This window comes from Scylla paramamosain, chromosome 7, assembly GCF_035594125.1.
Source record: "Scylla paramamosain isolate STU-SP2022 chromosome 7, ASM3559412v1, whole genome shotgun sequence".
Classification (NCBI taxonomy): Eukaryota; Metazoa; Arthropoda; class Malacostraca; order Decapoda; family Portunidae; genus Scylla; species Scylla paramamosain.
In genome coordinates, this window is record NC_087157.1 from 34304158 (window position 1) to 34328396 (window position 24239).

The following is a 24239-nucleotide window of genomic DNA, read 5'->3' on the forward strand; positions in this document are numbered from 1 at the left end:
GCCATTACACCATGTTCTATGAATCTGCTGCCTCGAATCCCTGGAGGGGAAGTGGGTGCACACCTCACTACCTGTCCACCTCCCTAGAGTTAACCAATATCTTCACTCCTTCATCTCCTATTCTGTCCACCTTCCCAATGCAAGAGTCAACCAGTATATTAATTCTTTCACCACTATTCTGGCCACCTCCCCAATGCAAGAGTCAACCAGTATATTCACTCTTTCACCATTATTCTGTCCACCTCTCCAATGCAAGAGTCAACCAGTATATTCATTCTTTCACCACTATTCTGTCCACCTCCCAATGCAAGAGTCAACCAGTATATTCACTCTTTCACCAATATTCTGCCCACCTCCCCAATGCAAGAGTCAACCAGTATATTCATTCTTTCACCACTATTCTGTCCACCTCTCCAATGTAAGAGTCAACCAGTATATTCACTCTTTCACTAATATTCTGCCCACCTCCCCAATGCAAGAGTCAACCAGTATATTCATTCTTTCACCACTATTCTGTCCACCTCCCCAATGTCAGAGTCAACCAGTATATTCACTCTTTCACCATTATTCTGTCCACCTCCCCAATGTAAGAGTCAACCAGTATATTCACTCTTTCACCATCTATTCCATCAACCTCCCTAATCACTGTCTATCTGCCTGTGGTACATAAGCATGTACAAAAGAGTATTTCTAAGATAAGGGTGTAATAGGCTAACCTAACACACACACAATTGGTTCTAGTTCAAATTAATTTACTGTCTAACAATCTGTCTGTGATATATATGCACAGCTAAGAGCTTGTATATAGACTATGCTAACCTAACCTAACACACATACAATAAAATAAACAAATGTCATATGATACATTTTTTATTTACAGATAAAGTATATTTACAACACTACACAATGAAAAACATGAATACGATGGCTCAATCTATATATACATGGACTCTTGCAACCAAAACATCATGATATTTCCTACACAAATGACGGTGCAGAAAACAAATGAAAAGAGTAATGCATGACATGATAATAATAATAAATTAATAAATAGAATAAAATAAATGAGACAAAAATAAATAAGAAAATAATAAAAACATCAAAAACAATAAAAAATAAAAAATAATAATTCACAAAGGGACATTAAGGTGGTGGTGGATATGTTCAATGATATAACCAATGCAGTGGAATATGTACATGATAATCATCTTATGCATCGCGATCTTAAGGTGAGCCATGGGGTGTGTGTTGGTAGTGTTGTAGGTGGTTACAATTGATCGTTTATTTATTTATTTATTTATTTATCTATTCATTTTATTTATTTATTTTTTTTCTTTTTGTGTGTGTGTTGTGAGTGACTGATTTTTCTTTCTTTTTTTTTTGTTTTGGTTTTATATTTGTTTTTTTTGGTTGATATAGTTGTTTCATTCTCTTTCTTTCCCTCCCTCTCCCTCCTTCCCTGCCTCCATTACAAACTCCTCTCCTCCTGTCCTTCCCACAGGCTTGCAATATCTTTCTCTCTCCTTATCTCTGTAACTAATTTCTCTCTCTCTCTCTCTCTCTCTCTCTCTCTCTCTCTCTCTCTCTCTCTCTCTCTCTCTTGCAGCCCTCCAACATTTTCTTCTCCTTGGAGGGCAAAGTGAAGGTGGGTGACTTCGGCCTGGTCACCACCATCGCGGAGGAGGAGCAGCAGGCCGCCTACACGCCTGCCACACACCTGCAGAGGTTCCCCACTGAACGCACGCATACTCATTGTGTTGGGACTCGCCTCTACATGAGTCCAGAGCAGGTATGTGGTGCTAGTCTAAGCTAACCTGCATTAACCTAAACTAACCTGACCAAATCTAAACTAACCTAACTAAACTTAAATTACCCTAACCAAACCTAACCTAACCTGATCTAACCAAACCTAAACTAGACTAACTTCAGCCTAAACTGACTTAAACCAAATCAAAATTAACCTAAGAATATGTAAACTAACCTAACTTAACCTAACCTAACCTATTCTAACTAACTTAAACCAAAACAGATCTAAACCAAGTGAAAATTAACCTAAGAATATGTAAACTAACGTAACCACACCACACACAGTCACCTCTCTTGTCATTGTCAGGTGAGTGGGCAGGTGTATGGCAAGCTCTCTCTGAAGCCTGGACACAATCTGCCCCCTTCTGAGGCCGCTGGGCCAGATATATGACCCCGGGTGACCCGTTCCCCTACAGAGGTCCCTCTGTGTCTTATCTACCCTACGTGCCATGTCATCAACTTTACCGCGTAAACACAACCCTCACTACCTCTCTACAGCTAAGCTAGTTCCTCCCACACAACTTCACTACTGCAATTAACTACTATAATGAATGCAGTTTCCTTAGTTTCTACTCTTTCCTTAATGTTACACATGCTTCGTATTAGTCTCTCGTCACCAGCCTCACAGGACCTCATGGGACGACACAGCTGGCGACTACACTATTGTTAGCTGCAGCAAACTTTACCAACTTTCCCTTACCTTAACACACACCCTGCCCCGCAGAGCTCCCTCCTCAAGCTGATGCTGTCCCAGGACCCAGCGTGCCGTCCCAACACACACGGTCTGAGAGCCCGGCGGCCGCTGTGTCCCCTGCAGGGCCACAGCGTGGAGGACATCTTGCCAGAGGACCACTTCTGCCTGTCCCGCCAACGCTCCCACTTCACCGCCTCCTCCTCTTCCACTACATCACTCTCCGCCTCCTCCACCACCTCCACTTGATGAAGTATTCCTCCATGAGTTGTGTCAAGTGATTGTAATTACAGTAAAATCCCTCTCATCCGGTATTCGAGTATCCGGCAGCTTCAAGTATCCGGCACATTTTTCCCCAAGCCTTAAAATCAATAAAAAATCAATGTGTACTCATAAAATCGATTAAAATTCCCGCGCGAGGCATACTTTGTCCCCTTGCCATCAGAGCGCACTGCTTCCCGCCATCCGCGGCCCACTGCATTGTGTTTACTCAGTGACTCAGTCCTGCATGTGCACTGTTTATCGCCTGATGCCTTCATCATCCCTAAAGTTGTAGAAAAGAGGAAGCATGTTGTGCTTACATTTAAGCAGCTGATCAGATCATCTGCTGATTAAGATCAGCTTATCTTTGTTATGGTAAGATGCGTGAGTGTAGGGTGTTGATTGTGGACATAATTTCACTTCTATTCAATTATCCAGCAATATTCAAGTATCCGGCATGTCAGCAGTCCCGTTGATGCCGGATAAGAGGGATTTTACTGTATCATTCTTTTTTATCCTTCATTTATTTTTACCTCTTCCTCCTCCTCCTGCTCCTCCTCTTCCTCCACTTGATTGAACATTCCTCTTGCGTGTGTCTGTGTGTGTGTGTGTGTGTGTGTTTTTAATTAGTAGTATTATGAGTGTAAATAATGTTAAGGTGATGTGTCTTTGGGGGGAGAGGCAGGGGAATGTATTGTGAAGTAATGAGTGATGCTATTCCAGATACAGCTGTGATATTAATGGGTTCTGGACACACACACACACACACACACCTAGGTAACTACAACTAGGTAAATAAACACACACACACACACACACACACACACACACACACACACTAGGGATAGGCCAGCATTTCTACATTAATTTCACTCATAAACAATTTTAAATAACATGAGACATCTAATATAAACAACGGCAGTAACATCACTTAACATTGTAATTCATTATCTACATTTACACTTCTAATATAACTTCCTCCCTACAAAAATCTAACATGACAACTTCTCGTGTGAATTATATTGTAGGTTGAATAAAAGTGGAGGTACTGTTTAGCTCTTGCACTAGTGGGGTGGACAGAATAGGAGAGGATTCTTAAAAGTTTGGCATTGTTAGCTTGAAAGATTATACTTGAAAGATTATTACATGTTGAAAGGACTGAATAGGGATGAAAATATATAGAAAGTCTTGTGAAGATACTGGTTAACTCTCGTACTAGTGAGGTAGACAGAATAGGAGGGCATTCTAAGAAGTTTGGCAGTGTTAGTTTGAAAGGCGATACTTAAAAAGACTTATTACATATTTAAAGGACAGAATAGGGGTGAAAATAAATTAGAATAAGTAGAAAGTCTTGTTATCAGGGGGATATGAGAAAAATTTTGGCAGTGTTACTTTAAAAGTCGATACTTAAAAAGATTACTACATGTTTAAAGTAACCGGTGATACTTAAAAAGATTACTACACACTTAAAGAACAGAATAAGGATGTGAATAAGTGAAAATAAGCAGAAAGTCTTGTTATCAGAGGGGACATGAGGAAAAGTTTGGCAGTTTAAGTTTTAAAGAAGCATTAACGCTTAAAACAAAACGACAGAACAGTGAAGATAAGTGAGAAGCCTTTTAATAAGAAGAGATTCTATAAAATTTACCAGTATTAGTTTAAAAGGTCATAAAAGATTACTATATACTAAAAGACAACATTAGACCTATATCCATCACACAATGGCAAAACAGGTACAAACAACACGAGATCTTCAGGTCCCAATGAGTGTTTGTATTTGTGGTGGTAACACTGCACGCCAAACACACCTCATATGTGATTTACAGTGCCTGAAGCACAATCTGTGCACTATGCAAGGACACATTTAAATAAACAAAGTTAGCAAATATTTAATTTCAAATAATTTTACAAATACAGATAATGAACTAACCTCCATTTGACTAGAGATCCCTTTTCAGATGCCTAACAAATTATCACACACCTTTAAGTTCACTTCACTTTATATCATAGCACTGAAAACATTTTGAATAGCTATATTTTTGCAGAAGAAATTTCTCAAGCTATCTTAATCAATAACAGCACACATCTGAATACTGCCAATAGGTACAGTATTTGCATTTCTTTGTATCACATCTTTGTCTTCTCAAAAGTAACAATATATTTAACACTAAGTTATTATCATCACTCCCTTTACTATTTCAATATATGATGGCCACTTAGATCCCTCTCAACACATTTCTGCACTCTGGAGTCAAGAGTTTCTCAGGCTGCATCTCTCCAGTGTCACAGCTGGTTGGCAGCGCAGTGCTAAACAAATGACCACTGAAGGAAGGTTACTTACTTAATCCTTGCTTACAACATTCACAGCCTCAGTAAGACATGAGAGGAAAAGAAGAGCTGGCCCTTTAATATGAGAAAGAATATTATGGAGATAAGAGGAGGAAGAAAGAGCTAGGAAGAGTGGGAGGAATATGAAATTGAGAAAGGAGACAAAAGAAAAAATTATAGAAAGATTGGCAAAAGTGCATCATGGAAGAAGACATAAGGGATAAAAGACTAAAATACTGGCACTCGAAGGTGAATATTGGAAGGAAGATGGAGAATGGCAGCATTACAGAAAAAAATGAAGATCAAGAAAATGGAAAAAAATGGAGAAGTTAGAATATATATATATATATATATATATATATATATATATATATATATATATATATATATATATATATATATATATATATATATATATATGAGGAATATATAGTTAGTTCCCATTACCAGGGCCAACACGGGTCATCACAGAAGCGCAGCCATGCCCCAAGATATCCCTCATTGACCTGCATGAGGCTGGTGTAGGTGGTCAGCTGCAAGAGGACACGAGAGGAATGCTTATACTAAGGTCTGGATCTCATTCTATAAATCTATCTTTTTATTTACTATCTATTATTTACAAATACAAAGATGCAATATGTAGTCACAAACATACCACAAAGTTTTTTTTTTTTCCCCCTTTATCCCATTTGAAAAACCTAACAAAACAGTGTTTAAGACAAGGAAAACTCAAGGCACAACCAAAGAAGTGGGTGGCTTGACTTCTACTGTTAACTTCAAATTCAAGTAAGCTTAAGTTGCAAAAATATGAGCTTCACAGAGTTTTCAAACTATTTTGGTATGTAACACTTTCATAAGTAGAAAGAAATTTCTATATGCTCAATGACACATAATCAGAAAAAAATACATCAGAAACTCAATTTGGTACTATAAAAATACAATGAAGTCAGAAGAAACACTTCACACATACCTTGTTCATCACAGGCCGTGTAGAGAGCACATTGTAGAGGAGAGAGAGCGAAGCATTGCCTTGTCCTGCCCCATTCAGGCATTTCAAAGCTGGGGAGCGGCGATCATCATAGAAAGGAGGTTCATTCCACTGGTCATAGTTGGTTTCCACCAGGAACCACGAGCCTGATCCTGACACCTTGCTGCCCAGGTCATCAACGCGGAAGTTGTCACGCCAGCGGGTTATGATGCTTCCCTGATGACATGGAGATGTAGTGTGTTTCAAGACTTCAAACATTTGTATTTTGTTTGTATTCTTTATCTTAATCTTTCATATGATGTTCAAAGATAGTTTTTAACTTATAATTATTATTATTATTATTTTTTTGTTTCATTAGCTGATTTTCAACAGGCAAATAACTTTTCTTTTAAACTGTACACCTATTTATACCATTTAATTAAACTGTATGTAAATTTGTTTTTTTTGGTGTATGTGTGTGTGACCTAGTAGTGACATTATGCTACACAAAGTATTCATACAAAGCTGTCTTTAACTGACACCACACCAAGGAGAGAGAGAGAGAGAGAGAGAGAGAGAGAGAGAGAGAGAGAGAGAGAGAGAGAGAGAGAGAGAGAGAGAGAGAGAGAGAGAGAGAGAGAGAGAGAGAGAGAGAGAGAGAGAGAGAGAGAGAGAGAGAGAGAGAGAGAGATAAGCTGACAGACTGGTAGCATCACTCTCCACTAATGATTCCCGCTACAAACACCATCCACCTTCTGATGGAAAGACACCTGACCACACCCCTCACCTCCCCATGCTGTGCCCCACCCAGAATGAAATAGACGGGTGCCAGCAGGCGAGTGTGAGAGAGGGTGTGCTTGGCTGTCTCATACGAGTCTGCGTGCTCCATCACCTCCCTTGTTATGAAGGCAATCCATCTGTGGGAAGATTGAAATATTGGGCATAATGGATGGTCAGTGTGTGGATTATGAAGTAATGTTGATTTGGTTGTTGATTTGAGGCTTTGTGAACAGCTATCCATCTATTCTATACCCAGACAATAATTAACATCAATAATGAAGACAGACAACAATAATTTTTGCTCTACTTATTTCTGCTTTTTTCTGCTAACTCATTTAATTTATATTTCATTGATATTTCATATGCTGTTAGGTCCTTTTTGCCTCAAACCTGCTTTTTTAATGTGGTAAGTGAGTTAGGACAGGGAGAGGAAGGTGCAGTGAAGGTGCAGGTGCAGCTCAATGCCTCAAAACTCAATTCCTCCATCTATCAACTCAACACAACCTCTCAGATAACTATTGCCTCTTCTTCAATGACATTCAACTGTCCCCCTCTTCTACACTGAACATCCTCGGTCTGTCTTTAATAATTTCAAAAGGAAACTTTAGATCTCATCTCTAGCTAAAAACAGCTTCTATGGAGTTAGGCATTCTGAGTTGTCTCTGCCAGTTTTTCTTACCCCTTCAACTGCTAACTCTGTACAGGGGCCTTATCCATCCATGTATGGGATACATTTCACATTTAGTGGGGGAGGTTCTACTCATACTGCTCTTCTAGACAGGGTGGAATAAAAAATATTTTGTATCAAATCCTCTTCTCTGATTGTCTTCAGCCTCTTTCTCATCCATCGCAATGATGTATCTCTAGTTATCTTGTACTGCTGTTTTCACACTAACTGATCTTCTGATCTTGCTTACTGCATGCCTCCCTTTCTCCCATGGCCTTGCTGCACAAGACTTTCTACTTAGTCTCACCCCTATTATGTCCATCTTTCTAATGCAAGTTAACCAATATTTTCAATCATTCATCCCTTTTTCTGGTAAACCCTGGAACTCCCTGCCTGCTTCTGTATTTCCTCCTTCCTGTGACTTGAACTCTTTCAAGAGGGATTTCAAGGCACTTAACAATCAATTTTTGATGACTGCTTTTGATTTTGTTTGCAGACTGGTGCCTCAGTGTCACGTCAAGCTGAGATGGGTGATACAAGACCAATGAGGAAGGCAAATGGAGTGAGGATTGTGGAGGGACTGAGAAAAGGGGAATAGGAGAGGTAAATGTGGAAAATATCAATAATCACATTTTATCAGTGGCTACAAACCACTTTGCCAAGACACAGATCATGTCATGTTCTGGTATGAACTACAGGGGTAAGGGCAGGTAGTCAGACCCACTGAAGGGTAGTTAGTACTTTAAACAGTGAAGGAAAAGAGTAAACACTATTTAAGTAATATTATTTGACTTCTGAAAGAGGTTCTATTACTGCCTTTACCTGACACAAGGATGAAAGAATGAGAAAAGTCTTTTCTATAACTTACTTTTGCTTGTGGTCCTTAAGCAGCACCCACTCAAGTAAGCCCACATATCCCCCATCAAGGGAAAAGCGCTCATCCAAGCTGAAGGTGAACTTGTCCTGTTGGGGAGGGATGGGCAGAGATGAGAGATTAGGGTGTAGATGATCAGTTGTAAGATGAGTAACAAATAAGAGGGGAGGGAGAGGAAGATGGCAGGTTGGAGCAGGGAAGGGATAAAGTAAGGAAAAGGTAAAAGTGGGAGAAGATGGTAGTGAGATGGACGAGAAGAAAAGTGTCCATTAACAAAAAGGATAAGTGAAGAAATATAAAAATGAGAAAAGAAGAGATAGGAGGATGAAAAGAAATTGAAACATAGAGACAGGGTGCAGGAAAAACAAAGAGTTATTGTAACGAATGATCTAGGTGTGGAATATTTGGAGTCGAATTTCACACAACTATATGCACAAGTATACACACACACAACTTCTGTTTCTCTCAATATACACAATCTCCATCACTCACTCCCACCCCTACTCCATCTCCCCACCATTCTCTTCCCATTCTACAACTCTCCATTTATTGTTCCACTACTAAAAGTATCCTAAGCAACAACCTTCAACTTCACCACCTGACTTATCTCCACATCCACTGAAGAAGTAGAAAGACTGAAACAGGAAGATGGATGAGTGTGAATGGAGGTAGAGATGCAAGAACAGGTGAAAAGACAAAACATACATCATGATCCTCGCCATTCTTCCCTTGCAGCAGTATTCCTCCTCCTCCCTGAACACCTCCAACTCACCTTCTTCACAGCAGTCAGCACCCCAACATAACCAGCATAACTGATGGACTGGTACAGAACCTCACCACTGCGCTGCCACTCCAACTGCACCACCATAGGCTTCAGCAGCTCAGCCACTTGCCATGTGTGTTCTTTGGGGTTCCATCTGAAATATCCACATCAGGTAATTATGGAACACTGACAAAATATGGTAAGTAAGATTATACACAAGGCCCATGATTTAAATTCAAGCATATGTGGTAACAATTTGAGTTTGGTAATATGATTATCTCCTTTCACAATGCAGCCTCATTTATCTGGCGACAAATAAGTACTGGGGGCAAGCTAAATAACTGTGACTTTGCAGAAGCAGATAGTTAACGATCCTGTGACATGCAAGACAAGAAGTACGCTTGCCCTGTTTCATCTCCATATATCCTAGTATCCAACTTTTGAGTCATGAATATTTCTCGCACAGACCACTTTCTCATCCAGATTATTCCAGACTTTTAAGCTTCTATGAGGAAGACTGTGCTTCTTAATGTCTCTCCTACAGTTGGTCCTCTTCAGCCTTCTTCTATGTCTTCCTTGTGTCCCTGTTATCCCACACAAACAGATGCTCTCTATCTAGATGCTCCATTCCCTTCACCACTCTAGACACTAAAATTAAGCCTTCTCTCTCCCTCCTCATTTCTAAGATTGGAAGCTGAAGCCTTGATAGTCTCTTTTTACATGGCAGAAAGCTTTTTATGTAAGAGAGCCATTGACCAAGGGTAATAGAAATTTGAAAAAGAAAGACCCACTTGAGTGCCAGTTCCCAAAGAGACGTCAAATGGGATAATCAAATATTGGAGGATAAGTGCTTTGAAACCTCCCTATTGAAAGAGTTCAAGTCATAGGAAGGTGGAAATACAGGAGCAGGCAGGGAGTTCCAGAGTTTACCAGAGAAAAGGATGAATGATTGAGAATACTGGTTAACTCTTGCATTAGAGAGATGAACAGAATACTGGGTGAGTGAAAGTAGAAAGTCTGGTGCAGCAAGACCATGGGAGAAGGGGAGGCATGCAGTTAGCAAGGTCATAAGAGCAATTACTGTGAAAATAGTGGTAGGAAACAGCATGAGATGCAACACTGTAGCAATGAGAGAGGCTGAAGACAGTCAGTTACAGGAGAGGAGTTGATAAGATGAAATGCTTTTCATTCCACCCTGTCTAAAAGAGCAGTATGAGTGAACTCCCTAATACATATGAAGCATACTCCAAACATGGACAGATAAGGCCCCAGTACAGAGTTAGTAGAGCCAATACACAAAACAAAGCACCAACCCTAGAAAGAGGCCAAAATCCAGGTTACGCCCATGGTAGAGGCGGCCAGTGCTGTCCTGTACAATGATGGAGGTGCAGAATGTGAACACCTCGTAGAAGATATTGTACAGTGTTACCTCAGATAGTGGTAGGCCTGAGACCCGGCTGATGCCCACCATCTCTTCATGGTAGGGTGACGGCAGCGTGGTGGACAACTGAAAGACAGTGGTAATGAGTGGCTATGGATTAGTGATGAGTGCTGAGGATACATGATTCTAAAATTAGAATAATATTATGGTGTAGCCAGATATGAAGGAAGTAATGATGAGTAACATCCTCCTTGCAGCCGTACCAAATGCTTACTTCTGTCACTGGCAAATTCACTTTCTACACATACCACTATTCATGTAAGGTTTGTCACTTTATGCATGACAGAATTGTGATGAGGATTTGCCAATTACCTGGTATATACATAGGCATGACAGTTTCAGTGAGATACTCTGTCCTCAGTCTGTCCTGCAGCCTACTTATTTGACATTTTTTTTTTTTTTTTGTGCTTACAAATAAAGTAAAACTTTGGTCCATGACATCAAATGAAAACCCTGTAGTCAGTCGTCAGCCACTAACAGTGTCAGGGGTATGACAACACTGCTCAGTCACATCAAAATATTCTCCCTGAGAAACTAGCATGAGGCACAATGAATGCATGCCAGATACACCTCAGGCCAAAAATAATGTCTCAGATTTCAGTAACTTTCATTCCTTACACAATTTAGACCAAATTAACAAGTAAATCAAGTTACATTTGTAATCTATAAGAAAAAATCATCCTTACAACTTTCTGAATAAGTGCTGCAATTTTCACTCATGATTTTTCAAGGAATGGTATTACCCCCTTTCTCATTGTCATTATATTGAAATCAGTGATGAAATTCTATTTTTGTAGTTTATACTTTCATCTGGTAGTATTTTATTCATCGTCCTATGTAGGCAACTATTTGAGGTGAAGGTTCAAAAGCAAAATATTGTATGAATTACAAATTTAGAGGGCATCACAGGACTGCCATCTTGATCAGACCTGGCATTGTTTTTAAGACAGCTCCAGAACCAACCAACCAATTGCTTCAAAATCTATGATGAGACACTGCCTCTGGTCAAAGCTGTACAGTGTGATGAACAGTGTGATTCAACTATAATGGTGGCAGTATAGCGACAGCAATAACACACTGTCCTGTCTGAGATGTTCACTCTTCCTTACCTCCTCCAGATGATCGATGACTATTTGAAAGACCCGATCTCCCAACACCAATCTTGTCAGGTTCTTCACATGACCCACCAGTGCCACCATCTGTAACATCACTGCAAGCATTAGCATCACTATCATTACCTGCCACCACTGTCTACATTACCACTGACATATGTAATACTATAAACATCCATAAATTACCATTCTATAAATCAGAAAATGAAGATCAGATTATTGGTAAGCTCCTTTTTGACAACAGTAACATTGAAACAACAAAATAAATACTTGGAAGAAAAGAGAGATAAAGTACAAGGAAAATTAAGTGATATTTAAGAGAAACAAGAGAACAAGAGAAGAGATCAGATTGCACGAAGAAACTAAAAAAAACCCAAATCAGGTAAATGTCACTGCAAAGGCTTAACTTCCTGACCTTCAACCGGAATCAACACCAGCACCCCTCTTAACACCATGTCTTCAGAGCAAGGTGCAAAGTGAGGCTCTAGAGGGAAGTTGATAAAATTGGAGACCCTGTGCCAGCAGGAGGGGTTTTTAAGAGTTTGTACAATATTTCACACAAGTTGGAATTCAAGACTGAGCCATCTTATGCCAATTTATGTTAGTTTAACTGTACCACTGTCACCACCATACTACCATTGCCATTATTCCTTTACACTATTTAGATTTTTACGGGAATGAAGACAGGATAAATTAGGGAGGACACAAACAAGCACACAGGAAAGTAACAATACACACATTCATCAACAATAACCATAACACATATTGCAAAGATATTAAAATGAAGTAGAAGATGAAGAGCAACAGCAACAACAGCAGAAGAAGAAGAAGAAAAGAAGAAAGAAAAAAGAAAGGAAGGAGGACAAGGAAAGAAAAAGAAATACAAAAACTAATTGATATGACAATGGGATCATATAGTGCTGAAGAAAAAGGAGGAAGCAAACCATAATTACAAATATTAATGAGGTACATCCTAAATTCTAAACTTGCCTGTTCCTTCTTGTCAGTGATGAGTTGTGTCCACCTGTCTTCTGGTGCAAGGTCCAAATTGATGGTGTACTGGGGGACTGCATTGCTGGGGAACAACACAAGGGAAATATCAGAAATGGTTAAGAAAAGACAGACCTTACATGTCACAGAGAAGGAGATAAAGAGAGAGTTAGAGGGAATTCATGGAGAGAGAGAGAGAGAGAGAGAGAGAGAGAGAGAGAGAGAGAGAGAGAGAGAGAGAGAGAGAGAGAGAGAGAGAGAGAGAGAGAGAGAGAGAGAGAGAGAGAGAGAGAGAGAGAGAGAGAGAGAGAGAGAGAGAGAGACAGACAGACAGACAGACAGACAGACAGACAGACAGACAGACAGACAGACAGACAGACAGACAGAGAGAGAGAGAGAGAGAGAGAGAGAGAGAGAGAGAGAGAGAGAGAGAGAGAGAGAGAGAGAGAGAGAGAGAGAGAGAGAGAGAGAGAGAGAGAGAGAGAGAGAAATCTGGTAACAGTGGAGAAGACAAAAAAAAATGTAGGAAAGAGGATGATTGGAGAAGTGAAAATAAGTCTTGGATATAAGAGAGAATTTAAGAAGTAAGAAATACAACTTTATACGGTAATAAAAAGGTAATCTTTTGCCAAGCCTTTTAATTCTACTAATGACTAGATGGCAGGGAGTCAGGTGAGAGGACCTGATATTTCTGGACGACAACTGATACCTTGTATTCCAAAGTATTCACAAAATATTCAGATCTTACCTTTTATTTGGGGGAAAAGCATTTTCTTCACAGCCCAAGAACTGCAATGAAGAAGTGATTATTTACCTTGATGAGTGAAGGGCAAGACAGATCCTATAGTCATGCATGAGATGTTAGTTACCTGGTTATTGTAAGTTAAAATTCAAATAAACAAACATGTTCCGTCACCGAAGATACAGAACAAATGCACAAATAGAAAATAAACAGTAACTGAAATCCAGGTCCCTTCATCTGCCATGAGAGCAGTGTGCACCAGTAAGGACAAGGAAGGTTACAGTGGTCAATGCCTGTACACACTTACTGGTGTTCCATATAAGGGTCTGAGTCATTGTCCAAATTTGTTATGTTACATTAGATTTTGTGTGGATAAATGTGAAGGACAACTGCATGCACTGATGGCATTAATCCCATGATAACATTGAACTTACTAAGGTCTTATACACTACACCTGTCTAGTTTCATTTGTGGATTACAAAAAAAAAAAACAAAAAAAACATAAAGGTACTGCAGAGAGGGCTATTACAGATAAGGGCATTTCTAAACTAAATCTAACACCAATAACAGTGTTCTCTCTTTAATCCAACTGCCTCCCAACTGTGGCCTTCAAGTATAATTATTGCTATGGTGGGGGCATTGCTAGGTACAACAGTACTGTGAGGCATGGGGTTACGTCTGTTGGCCCTCATTTTCCTGGCCACATGCAGTGAGTGAGGCATGGGACGGCGCCAGACTTCTGTGTCCCATACTTTGCAGGTAACAGAGAGAGGTAAGCAGGTGACTATGACAGTCAGTTGGCCCTGAGACATAAGAAAGGGCAGATGTGGAGCAGAACAGCAGCGGCAACTGCAGATGGGTACCTGGACGTGTGGCAGCCTGTGCCAGGTGCTGTGGAAGCCAGAGGGAGGAAAACTGCGGAGGGTAGATATCATAGCTGGACATGGAATCTCCCTGCTGCTGGAGCCTCAGTGAGGTGTCTGCTGTGTACCTGAGGGCTGATCTGGGGAGGGACTGTGTGAAGAAAGACATCCTGTGCTTGTGAGGCATACCAGCTGCTGGGAAATGCAGCAGAGAGAATCTTCACCACATCCAGCTACTGCTGCTGTGTGATGCTCAGAGACATGTCTTGTGATTCTGGCCTGGGTTCACCTCATGTGTGTTCACCTGAGTGACTCTGCCTGGAGTGTGTGTGGGCAATGTTTGCTGCACTTAACACTCAGTGCTCTGCCTGGTGTGAGTATTTTGAGCCTGTAGTGTCTTGCAAGACACAAGATAACTGTGCCCTGTTCTCTAGTGAGGAAATATATGCCTGTGCTGTGCATATAGTCTTTGCATGTCCTTCTTGCCTTGCACTTCACTACTATGCTGGTCCCTGTGAGTTGCTTCCACCTGCCTGGTGACAGCGCAAGCGCTGTTCCAACTACTCCTCCGTGTGAGTTGTTGCTGTCTAGTGGCTGATCAGTTGTGGGTAGCAGTGTAATTGGTTGGTGCCACAACACTAAAAACACAGCCATCATGCCCTGCCTTGGGACATTATGGAAACACTGAAAAATTGATCTGAAGGTTGGACAAGCTGCCTGTGAGAGGCTTTCCCTGGGGACTAAACCTCTGTCAGGACATTCAAAGAAATAAAAACACAAAAACTTCATTGATCAGGCCAAGATGTTCAACAAGACCTGGGTGGATTTTTCTGTTGGCCTTGACTGTCCTGTCACTACACAACGAAAGTAAAATGTGAGAGCCTAGTAAGGTCAATACAATCATGAGATCAAAGGACCAAATGTAGTGTTACTTCTTATTTACTGAAGTAAAAAAAAAAAAAAGTTCAGCACAGACACTCTCTTGCTTCTTTAGAGCTGCGGATCACAATGACAAATACAAGATGTACACAATGTAATTTCTATGAACTTTCTACCTAACCTTACAGTCTAATGCAAAGACAAAGCTCCATCCTTCACTTCATCCACCACTCTTCAATTCCCGGCCTTAACTAACAATAGCCGAGGTTTCTTCCCCTCCATTCCCCAGAATATTTATGCATTCATGTTGTAAATGACAGCAATATATTAAGTTCCTTCACTATACCAAAGTGATGTTAATCCCGTTACATTTGACGGCATGCACAGAATTTTACCGCACAAAATATACCCATCACCCCAACATTTTGCAAACATGTTGCCACACCGCCACCTCAGGCTGGCTAATTATCTAGATCCATTTTATTCTTTTCCTCTTCATATGAAAGACTGATTGGCACCTGAAGATTCCTGTGTGAAATCTAGAAGAGAAATGTAACAAATATTTAAATAAATAACTTCGGGAAAGGGGTCTAGATAATTATCAGTGATTAATTATCAGTGTTCTTTCACCAAACACCCGTATTTTCCAATGTCCTACCGTAACTAGGATCAGATTTAAAACATAATGAAAATGTATTTTCTTTCAGGAATGATTTGACAGACGCCTGCAAATCAAAACGCACACACACACGTCTCACCGGGTTCCTTAACGTAGAAGCAACAGCCAAACAGAAGACACAGCTGAGGGTCAAGACGCACAGTGTTGGCCTCATCCTGCCACTTCTCAGGATGACACGCGCCTTATGACAAATGAACCAGCTCGTCAAGCACAGATGATACCTCTGCCACCTGATCCAGGAAGAAGTTGACTTGCTTCTCACACTCAGCGTCTATGCAAGGTCACAAGTCAGTGCGCCGCTCTCAGATGTCAGAGGCACGTGATCATGATTCATTCCTTGGATTCTGCTGTTCCTTCATTATTTATATGTATTACTATTTACATATATATCTGTGAATTCCATTAAATAAAAAAAAAAAAAAAAAAAAAAAACAGAACAGCGTTGTCCGTTTCAAAAGTTTTCCTATACCTTGGTTTCTGCGTCATGCTAATCTCACTACATCCTGTCAGGAATTATCAGTCTGTGTATCACGAGTGACAACACAACAAAAAAAACTGAAATGGGAGCTACAGGATGAATTTATATCTATATTAAGCATCTAACTCAACCAATGTTTAGTATAAATTAACATATACATAGTTGCATATTATGATAATCCCACAAGGAAGTAAAAAGAAAACTTGACGGGTGTCTGATTCATTTGGAATTTAAGCGACGCAAACACCTCGGTCCTTATTATTATTATTATTTTATTTTTTTTTAAGGCAATCGTTGTAGTTCCTGGGACAGTTGTATCAATTTCTATCTTATTTTTTTCATCAATAATCAATAATTAAGAATTACTGACTGGAGTGATGCGACCAGAGAAAGGGAAATCAGCAGCGAGTTTTACAAGGGGCAATTTTTCCTCCCGACCACGGCGGCAGGTTTCAACCAAAAGCATTCACACGGTCAAGAGCAGCCCGCTGGTCCGTTGCATTAAAACATAAACAATCATGATGGAGTCCTCCTCCTCCGAGCTGGCTGCTGTTCTTGGGAAAAAAAAAAAAAAAAAGCCTCATTCCTGGCTAGCGAGAAAGAATACGAGCAGCGTTTATTTACAAACTTGCGATAATTTAGAGGCAGCAGCAGCAGCAGCAGCTGTAGTAGTAGTAGTAGTAGTAGTAGTAGTAGTAGTAATACCACCAACAGCAGCAGTATCGTAATAGTATTAGTATATACCACTCTCCACCCCTCCTCTGCCTCTATTCCTCCCAAGTTCCTTCCTCCTTCTCCTCCATTCCTAATTTTCTCCTCTTCCTCCTCCTTTTACTATTACTACCACTCTCCACCATCTCCAGTTCTTCTTCCTCCCCTTCCATTCTTATTTCCTCCTCCTTCTCCACTAACTACCAACGCAATCTACACATCTTATGTTAGAGAACACCTGGAAATCCCTAGAAATTGCGGGAATGTTGACGAAGAGATACAGACAGGGAGCAGTGAAGGTCTCGGTCTGAATCCTGATGTTTTATGGTGGGCGCTCTGAACTGAGCTGTACCTTTCACTTTATTTTAGCCTTATTTTGGGCATTTTAGGGGTTATTTATCTATTTTCGTGATTGATTACGGCTTTCCTTTATGTATGAGTTTGAATGAAAACAACTGGAGGTTTAGCTAAATATTATGTACAGACAGGGAAGGAGGCAGGGAAAATGTCAGATTCAGCCCTTGTGTTTATTTACCACAGTTAATTTTGAAACTCGCGAGAAGAAAGACACCGGAATGCAATATATATTCGGACTTACCATATACTTTAACTAACACTCTGAACATTGACGGAGAGAGACTGGAATTGAGGGACGTCCCGGGTGTCTTATATTCTTATTACATATTAAAACTTGTTTCCCTTTTTCATCAATATATTAAATGTTAAAACAATGCAAACTCTACTAATAAAAGAGAAAAAAATCGTGATATCGAGGCGAAGTAGTTTTTTTTTTCTCCAATTCTCTGTACCTCCTCCTCTCTCCTCCCATCACACTCCTCCTCTCCTCTCCATTTCCTTCTCCTCCACTTATTCCTGCACACCCGAATCTTTAAATAACCTTGAAACACCTGTAAAGCCCTGGAAATTACGCTATATATGTGATGGAAATTCGTTACCTTAGCTGCGATGGGACGGGGTGGGGGTCGGAGAGGCTTTGGGGGGGACTCGGTGGGGCGGTGAGGGTCTGGGCGCCAAGAATATCGTGGTGTGGTGTGGTAGTGGGTGTGGTGTTAACTCTGCACTTTCACAGGCTTCACTGCCGTGTGTGTGTGTGTGTGTGTGTGTGTGCGTGCAAGCCATTCTGCGTGTACAAATCAGAACTTCATCAACGTGTTTGTTTGTTTGTCTGTTTGTCTGTTTGTTTGTTTGTGATCCTGTGTGTGTGTGTGTGTGTGTGTGTGTGTGTGTGTGTGTGTGTGTGTGTTTGTGTGTGTGTGTGTGTGTGTGTATAAGAACTGAATGTCAGCACTTAAAAAAATATATATCTATGGAATAATGATAAGAATGGATGGTAGAGGTGGATGGTGGTGTGCTCGATTTTTTTTTTTTTTATGTAGGAAGGACACTGGCCAAGGGCAAAAAAAAAAAATCTAATAAAAGAAAATGCCCACTGAAATGCCAGTCCTATAAAAGGGTCAAAGCAGTGGTCAAAAATTGATGAATAAGTGTCTTGAAACCTCCCTCTTGAAGGAATTCAAGTCATAGGAAGGTGGAAATACAGAAGCAGGCAGGGAGTTCCAGAGTTTACCAGAGAAAGGGGTGAATGATTGAGAATACTGGTTAACTCTTGCGTTAGAGAGGTGGACAGAATAGGGGTGAGAGAAAGAAGAAAGTCTTGTGCAGCGAGGCCGTGGAAGGAGGGGAGGCATGCAGTTAGCAAGATCAGAAGAGCAGTTAGCATGAAAATAGCGGTAGAAGACAGCTAGATATGCAACATTGCGGCGGTGAGAGAGAGGCTGAAGACAGTCAGTTAGTGGAGAGGAGTTGATGAGACGAAAAGCTTTTGATTCCACCCTGTCTAGAAGAGCAGTATGAGTGGAATCCCCCCCAGACATGTGAAGCATACTCCATACATGGACGGATAAGGCCCTTGTACCCCCAAGTACTTGGGGCAGGCAGGATGAAAATAGCGGTAGAAGACAGCTAGATATGCAACATTGCGGCGGTGAGAGAGTGAAGGGTGTGTGTGTTATTAGGTGCTTGTAGTTTTGTGTGGAGGAAGAGAGTTGTCTTTAGAGGGCAGGCTGTGACTGCCCCCTTGTGTTGTGAGACACAAAGGAAAACGTTCAGTGAGGTCACAGCTGGGCTTAATGATAAGTTCACAGCACCCCCTGAACAGTGCTTTAGACCTCACTGGGAGTAATTATCGTTTCGGCAGGTGTCTGCTGCCTCCTCCTGCGAGGAGGCAGTAGACACCTGCCGAAACTGCATATAAGTATTATGACTCCAAGTATATACTGTTTCATACTTTCAGATCCGAGTCTGAGTACTTTACATGTACGTACAAGCACATTTTTACTGTGTGTGTGTGTGTGTGTGTGTGTGTTCAGGTCAAATTAGGGAGTGGTGAAGGATGAGGGTGTGCGGGAGAGGGATCGCCAGGCAGGGAAGACAGAATATCAGTATCTGTGAGGAAAGATTTCTGAATAGGAGTGAAGGAAGTTTTTGCTGTGGCGAGAAACTATATGGATGATGGACGAATAATAAATGGTGTGTTTTTCTTGGTGCCTCAGCCTAAAGCTTCCATCCAAACAATGAGAGAGAGAGAGAGAGAGAGAGAGAGAGAGAGAGAGAGAGAGAGAGAGAGAGAGACTATCTTGAATATCCAGTTAACGTTACACCTGAAGCACTAGCTGGAGTATAAGCTCGCAACACCGCTTCAGAAAATGTAGAAACTGGTGAACAAAGTAGTGATTCATCATCTAGTCTGAATCGGCAGCATGGTAAAACCAAAACCCAGTACAGCCACTCAACAATGAATCCGATGAATGTTCAGCAACAGGCCAAATATAAACATAAAGTAGAAACTACTTCACATTGTATTCACGGCATTCAGGGTAATCAACCAGTTTGCAAAAGACTGCACCCTGAGGACAGCTCCAACACCACCTGCCGCTTTAACACCGAATGTCGTTTGAAGGTTAGTGAAACTACATTTGATGCATCCATCGCAATTCCCAACTTCTGCCTCCATCGCTGTGACAGATTAACCCGTAAACATTGCGTGCCATATTACTGCAGAAATTCAATACCCGAGAGTGCGAAGCTATAGCTGTACAGTTCACTATCAATGGTAATCCTTAGGTCCTAATTGGGTTTCACCATCCTGTAGCGTCAATCTCCCCAGCTAACAGTTCAGCTGAACTTTTTACTGGAATCAGTTAATTGCTAGGCGAACATAGCAATAGTAACCTCTTGTTGATGAGATGCTTTAGTCATTCCTACATCTGAATGAAGACTGCCCTGAGTACACATCGCCGCGAGCAGCAGGGCGGCGGTGCAGGGGTTGCCACACGCGGGGAAGAGGATGGGTTAAGAGAAATTGACTGTTCCAGTTTCAGTGAAAAGAGTGTGGTCACCGCACATTTGCTTTATTTATCTATTTAAGTAGAACACAGCCATTAAGAATTTAAATTTCTTCATATATATATATATATATATATATATATATATATATATATATATATATATATATATATATATATATATATATATATATATATATATATATATATATATATATCACAGTTTTGAAAAATCAGATATGGACATGTTATGTAACTCCAAGTAATTGATATATCCTGCTCTGAGAGCGACGCGGAACACTGGTCAGCTCTCATCCCGCACGCCGGTACTCAACAGCAGGTACAAGACAGCGTGGCACACCACCATGTTAACTCCAAGCCGTAGGGAAACAACTGACCCATTCTTAGGTAGTAATTCTTTCAGCTGCTCTTTAAAACTGATAAACGTTCCTTGCACTGTCACTCCACGCACACTCAAGCCGATATGTTTTGTACTCCACTGCTTACACAAGAGTTTGATGATCATAATAACTGGGAAGGTGGCAATCTCTGACTGTGTTCTAGATGTAGGTTAATCACACAAGCTTCATTAAGGGTTCGTAAGGAAGCGGTGAACTGCGATATACGTAGACCGTGCAGTGAACCATAGGGCGGTGTGGCGGCAGCAGGGAAGAGAGGCCTTCCTTGGACAGCGAGGAGGTGCAGGCAGGGCTCTTATTATCCCGGGCCGGGGCTGAGGCAAGGCGGCGTGCGACCCATGTCACGAGCGACCTGGAACATGTCACTTGTGTTATGATGGCAACTCCCCCTCCTGAGAGAGAGAGAGAGAGAGAGAGAGAGAGAGAGAGAGAGAGAGAGAGAGAGAGAGAGAGAGAGAGAGAGCTTCAACTAGTATAGAGTGCATTGCTTGCACACATATAACATGTATTCTAATATATTCAATGATCATCCATTCGAATGATCGTTATAGCTAAACAGTCTTTTAAATAAAGTTAATAAATACTTGAAATTGTATCTCTTGTTTGAAATGTGTCAAGTCACTACCAGCTCGCATTATTCTTGTAACACAGAGGTAAAACAAGTATAGAGGCCAAGAACAACACAGGGAACACTGGGCCACCAGTCAATGACAGTGCGTGAATCCACCACTGAGTGGTACAGCTTTGCCTCTTGTATTCCATACCTACAATGTAAGTGTGCTGTAGTACTGTAGCAGTGTCATAAGAAGGAACCATAGGAATATATTTCAGTCCAGTAAATAAGAAAATAAATGTTCTAATTTAGGAAAAAAACTCACTTTTGTCCCATCACGTGGTTGCTGGCGCTCACACAGTAACGGCAATGCTCGTGGCCACGGTGGAGGGGTGCGCCAGACCCCTGCTGCAGCACCACCGCCCAGGCCACCACACCTGCCGCAGCCACCTCGTCGCCAGCCCCCACGCACACCACTGGCCACTCACAGCTGGAGGCGAACCTGTGCGCAATATACGTATAGGCAGATAGATACATAAAATAAAGAATGCATGGATTAAGTGTGTGTGTGTGTGTGTGTGTGTTAATTCCTTAACTCTGTTCTGGGGTCCTTGAGTCTTGCTGGATCGATTCACTTAAATTCTTACTTCTCTCTCTCTCTCTCTCTCTCTCTCTCTCTCTCTCTCTCTCTCTCTCTCTCTCTCTCTCTCTCTCTCTCTCTCTCTCTCTCTCTCTCTCTCTCTCTCTCTCTCTCTCTCTCCGCTGCTTGCTTTGCGATGATGCGTAGTACGTCACGGTGAGGAAATTTTCTCGTCACATTTTTTTTTTTTTTATTTCTCCATGTTACAGTTCTTCTGACATTAGAACGTAATGGTAGTCAGAATTGCGAGAATGATGCTAATTTTGTCAGTGAGTCTAATTATTAAAATCTGTTGTCACAGTACTCGTACGTACACAACAAATGTGTTAGCAATGACAAGCAGTGACAAAACTCGCTTGAAATGCATACCAAGACACTATTGTGGCAGCGCCCTAATGCAATGGCTAGCTTGATGAGATATGTATTAAAATAGTCAACTACGAAGCTTAAATTCATTAGACACAAATCATTGCCATTCAATGGTCACTATTTATTTATTTTTTTTTATTTATTCTTTTTTTTCAGAATTATCAAGACCAAGATCAGTGTTTGTGCACTTGCTCACAGCTCACAGTCATGTAGATAAATGTAGTTTTTTGTCCATAATGACAGAGCAGCACTGACACCTGTCACAGTTTTCTAGAAGCAGCACAAGCCAGCAGAGCTGAGTCAGGCGTGAGGACTTACCGTACGGCGAGCCTTGCTTCATGTATTGGGAGGTGCGGCCAGCCACGCCCCCTGCCGCTGGATACTTGTGCTGGGGAGCTTCTTGAATCGCTCTCCTGGGAAAGGAGTCCTCTGTGGTTCTCGCCCTATAGTTAGGCCACCTGAAGACAATGTGGGAGGGCGTGTAACCAAAGGACCTTCCCATCCTGCTTTCCGCGAGGTGTCTGGCCGTGGCTGCTCGCTGAGTGAGGCTGTACTGGACTAGCACGGCCACTGCCAATCGATAGACGACGTGACGTCTCAAGTGGTGCAGCATTTCTACAGAAAACTCTTTTGATTACGCATTACCAATTTCATTCATGATACAAGGTTAATATGGCTGTATTTCAGCGCCGGGGTGTGGTCGGTGATGCTGTTAAGGGAGCGGAGCACGTGACGACTTTGGCAAGCGAACTTCGCGATCATTCTACATAAACTGTTTCGATCTTTTTTCTTTTATTATATGATGAAGTGATGAATCCTTGAGCACTGTTAGGTGAAAAGGTCTTAATAACCTAAAGGAACCGCCACGTGGCAACATTTGTCCACACACATTGGGGTGAAAATGAGAAAGACGTCATGAGGATTTCCCCGTCGCTCCTTGTGGTGTGAGGTCCGCGACCCACTCACATGCGTCCTAAGTTAATGCCGCCTGCCCACTGCACCTTGCAACTCTAGAGTTTTTGGGCCTTTAGGCATAGAAAAGGCAGGTGTGTCCGGGAGAATAGCGAGTGACGAATTTACTGAGTCTTAAATCATCATCATCATAAGAAGGCACTGAAACAGCAATGTAGTTAAGTTCACTTACAGAATGATTGCATGCTGCAAATATTTAAATTGTCCTCATAAAGGACAATTTAAATATATTTGTTACAAGGAAAGACTTGCTATTATTATAGAATGATTACGTGTTGCAAATAAGCTCCATTAAGGACAATTTAGATATATTTGTCAAAGGGAAAGACTTGCTGTTATACCTCGGGGCTTCCCCACAGCCAACTTAACCTTCAGTAACTCTGGGATTTTCCAGAAGTGAGAGTCACATTCCTAGAATTCGAAAGGAATTGCAGATCCAAATCACCTCCTATGTTATTGCTCTTGTGGCCTGCTGAGAGTGAATGTATTCCCTGAAAAAAATAAAATGAAATAGATAACTAACAAACTAACAAACCAGACAATCAACTAAAGACTATATCTCTCACTCACTCATTAACCGACTAAGTATCAACTAAATAAATAAATGAATGAATAATCATCTCATTCAAAAAAAAAGAAAAAAAAAAAGAAAGAAATACTCGCATAGGGATACATTTGTGTAAGACGGCAGCTTAGACCGTGCTGATTCGTGATGAGGGAAAATAAGTCTTCGGGAGTTTCTTCTTTATATATGGTATACAAGGATACGATATATACAAAGATATGTACAGAAACTGGAATAAAGCTATGCACTTTATTTTTGTAAGTTATTTGCGTCTGAATACAATTTTTTCCCAGTGATTTTGCTTTTTAAACTTTTTATTTTATT

At 41.0% G+C, this 24239-nt stretch overlaps 2 protein-coding genes across 4 annotated transcripts; one reads left to right on the plus strand and one right to left on the minus strand.

Moving 5' to 3' along the window:
• The first annotated feature begins 347 nt into the window (after positions 1 to 347).
• Positions 348 to 5796, plus strand: LOC135102448 (eukaryotic translation initiation factor 2-alpha kinase 3-like). Of its 2 annotated transcripts, none has more exons than XM_064007760.1 (4): positions 348 to 1789; positions 2114 to 2274; positions 2531 to 2750; positions 5537 to 5796. In XM_064007760.1, the coding sequence occupies exons 2-3, from the start codon at positions 2194 to 2196 to the stop codon at positions 2744 to 2746; spliced, it is 297 nt and encodes a 98-aa protein (XP_063863830.1). In that variant the 5' UTR covers positions 348 to 1789; positions 2114 to 2193; the 3' UTR covers positions 2747 to 2750; positions 5537 to 5796. The 2 variants fall into 2 exon arrangements, with proteins under 2 accessions (XP_063863830.1, XP_063863828.1); XM_064007758.1 differs by lacking the exon at positions 2114 to 2274 and having other exon boundaries at positions 529 to 1229; positions 1607 to 1789; positions 5537 to 5789.
• Positions 4636 to 16178, minus strand: LOC135102447 (acid ceramidase-like). 2 transcript variants are annotated; one of them, XM_064007756.1, is made up of 10 exons: positions 15923 to 16178; positions 13429 to 13469; positions 12681 to 12765; positions 11688 to 11777; positions 10451 to 10644; positions 9147 to 9291; positions 8369 to 8463; positions 6841 to 6970; positions 6057 to 6290; positions 4636 to 5619 (listed from the first exon to the last, which is right to left on the minus strand). In XM_064007756.1, the coding sequence occupies exons 1-10, from the start codon at positions 15995 to 15997 to the stop codon at positions 5530 to 5532; spliced, it is 1179 nt and encodes a 392-aa protein (XP_063863826.1). In that variant the 5' UTR covers positions 15998 to 16178; the 3' UTR covers positions 4636 to 5529. The 2 variants fall into 2 exon arrangements, with proteins under 2 accessions (XP_063863826.1, XP_063863827.1); XM_064007757.1 differs by lacking the exon at positions 13429 to 13469.
• Between the last annotated feature and the right edge of the window lie 8061 nt (positions 16179 to 24239).

Coding starts and splice junctions, on each gene's coding strand:
- LOC135102448 (XM_064007758.1), top strand. CDS start 1,161: ATGTTCAATGATATAACCAATGCAGTGGAATATGTACATGATAATCAT. Junction 1,230..1,606: donor TTATGCATCGCGATCTTAAG/GTGAGCCATGGG, acceptor TCTCTCTTGCAG/CCCTCCAACATTTTCTTCTC. Junction 1,790..2,530: donor TCTACATGAGTCCAGAGCAG/GTATGTGGTGCT, acceptor CCTGCCCCGCAG/AGCTCCCTCCTCAAGCTGAT.
- LOC135102447 (XM_064007756.1), bottom strand. CDS start 15,997: ATGAGGCCAACACTGTGCGTCTTGACCCTCAGCTGTGTCTTCTGTTTG. Junction 12,766..13,428: donor GCTTTTCCCCCAAATAAAAG/GTAAGATCTGAA, acceptor GTTGTTCCCCAG/CAATGCAGTCCCCCAGTACA. Junction 6,291..6,840: donor GTGGGGCACAGCATGGGGAG/GTGAGGGGTGTG, acceptor CCATGTCATCAG/GGAAGCATCATAACCCGCTG.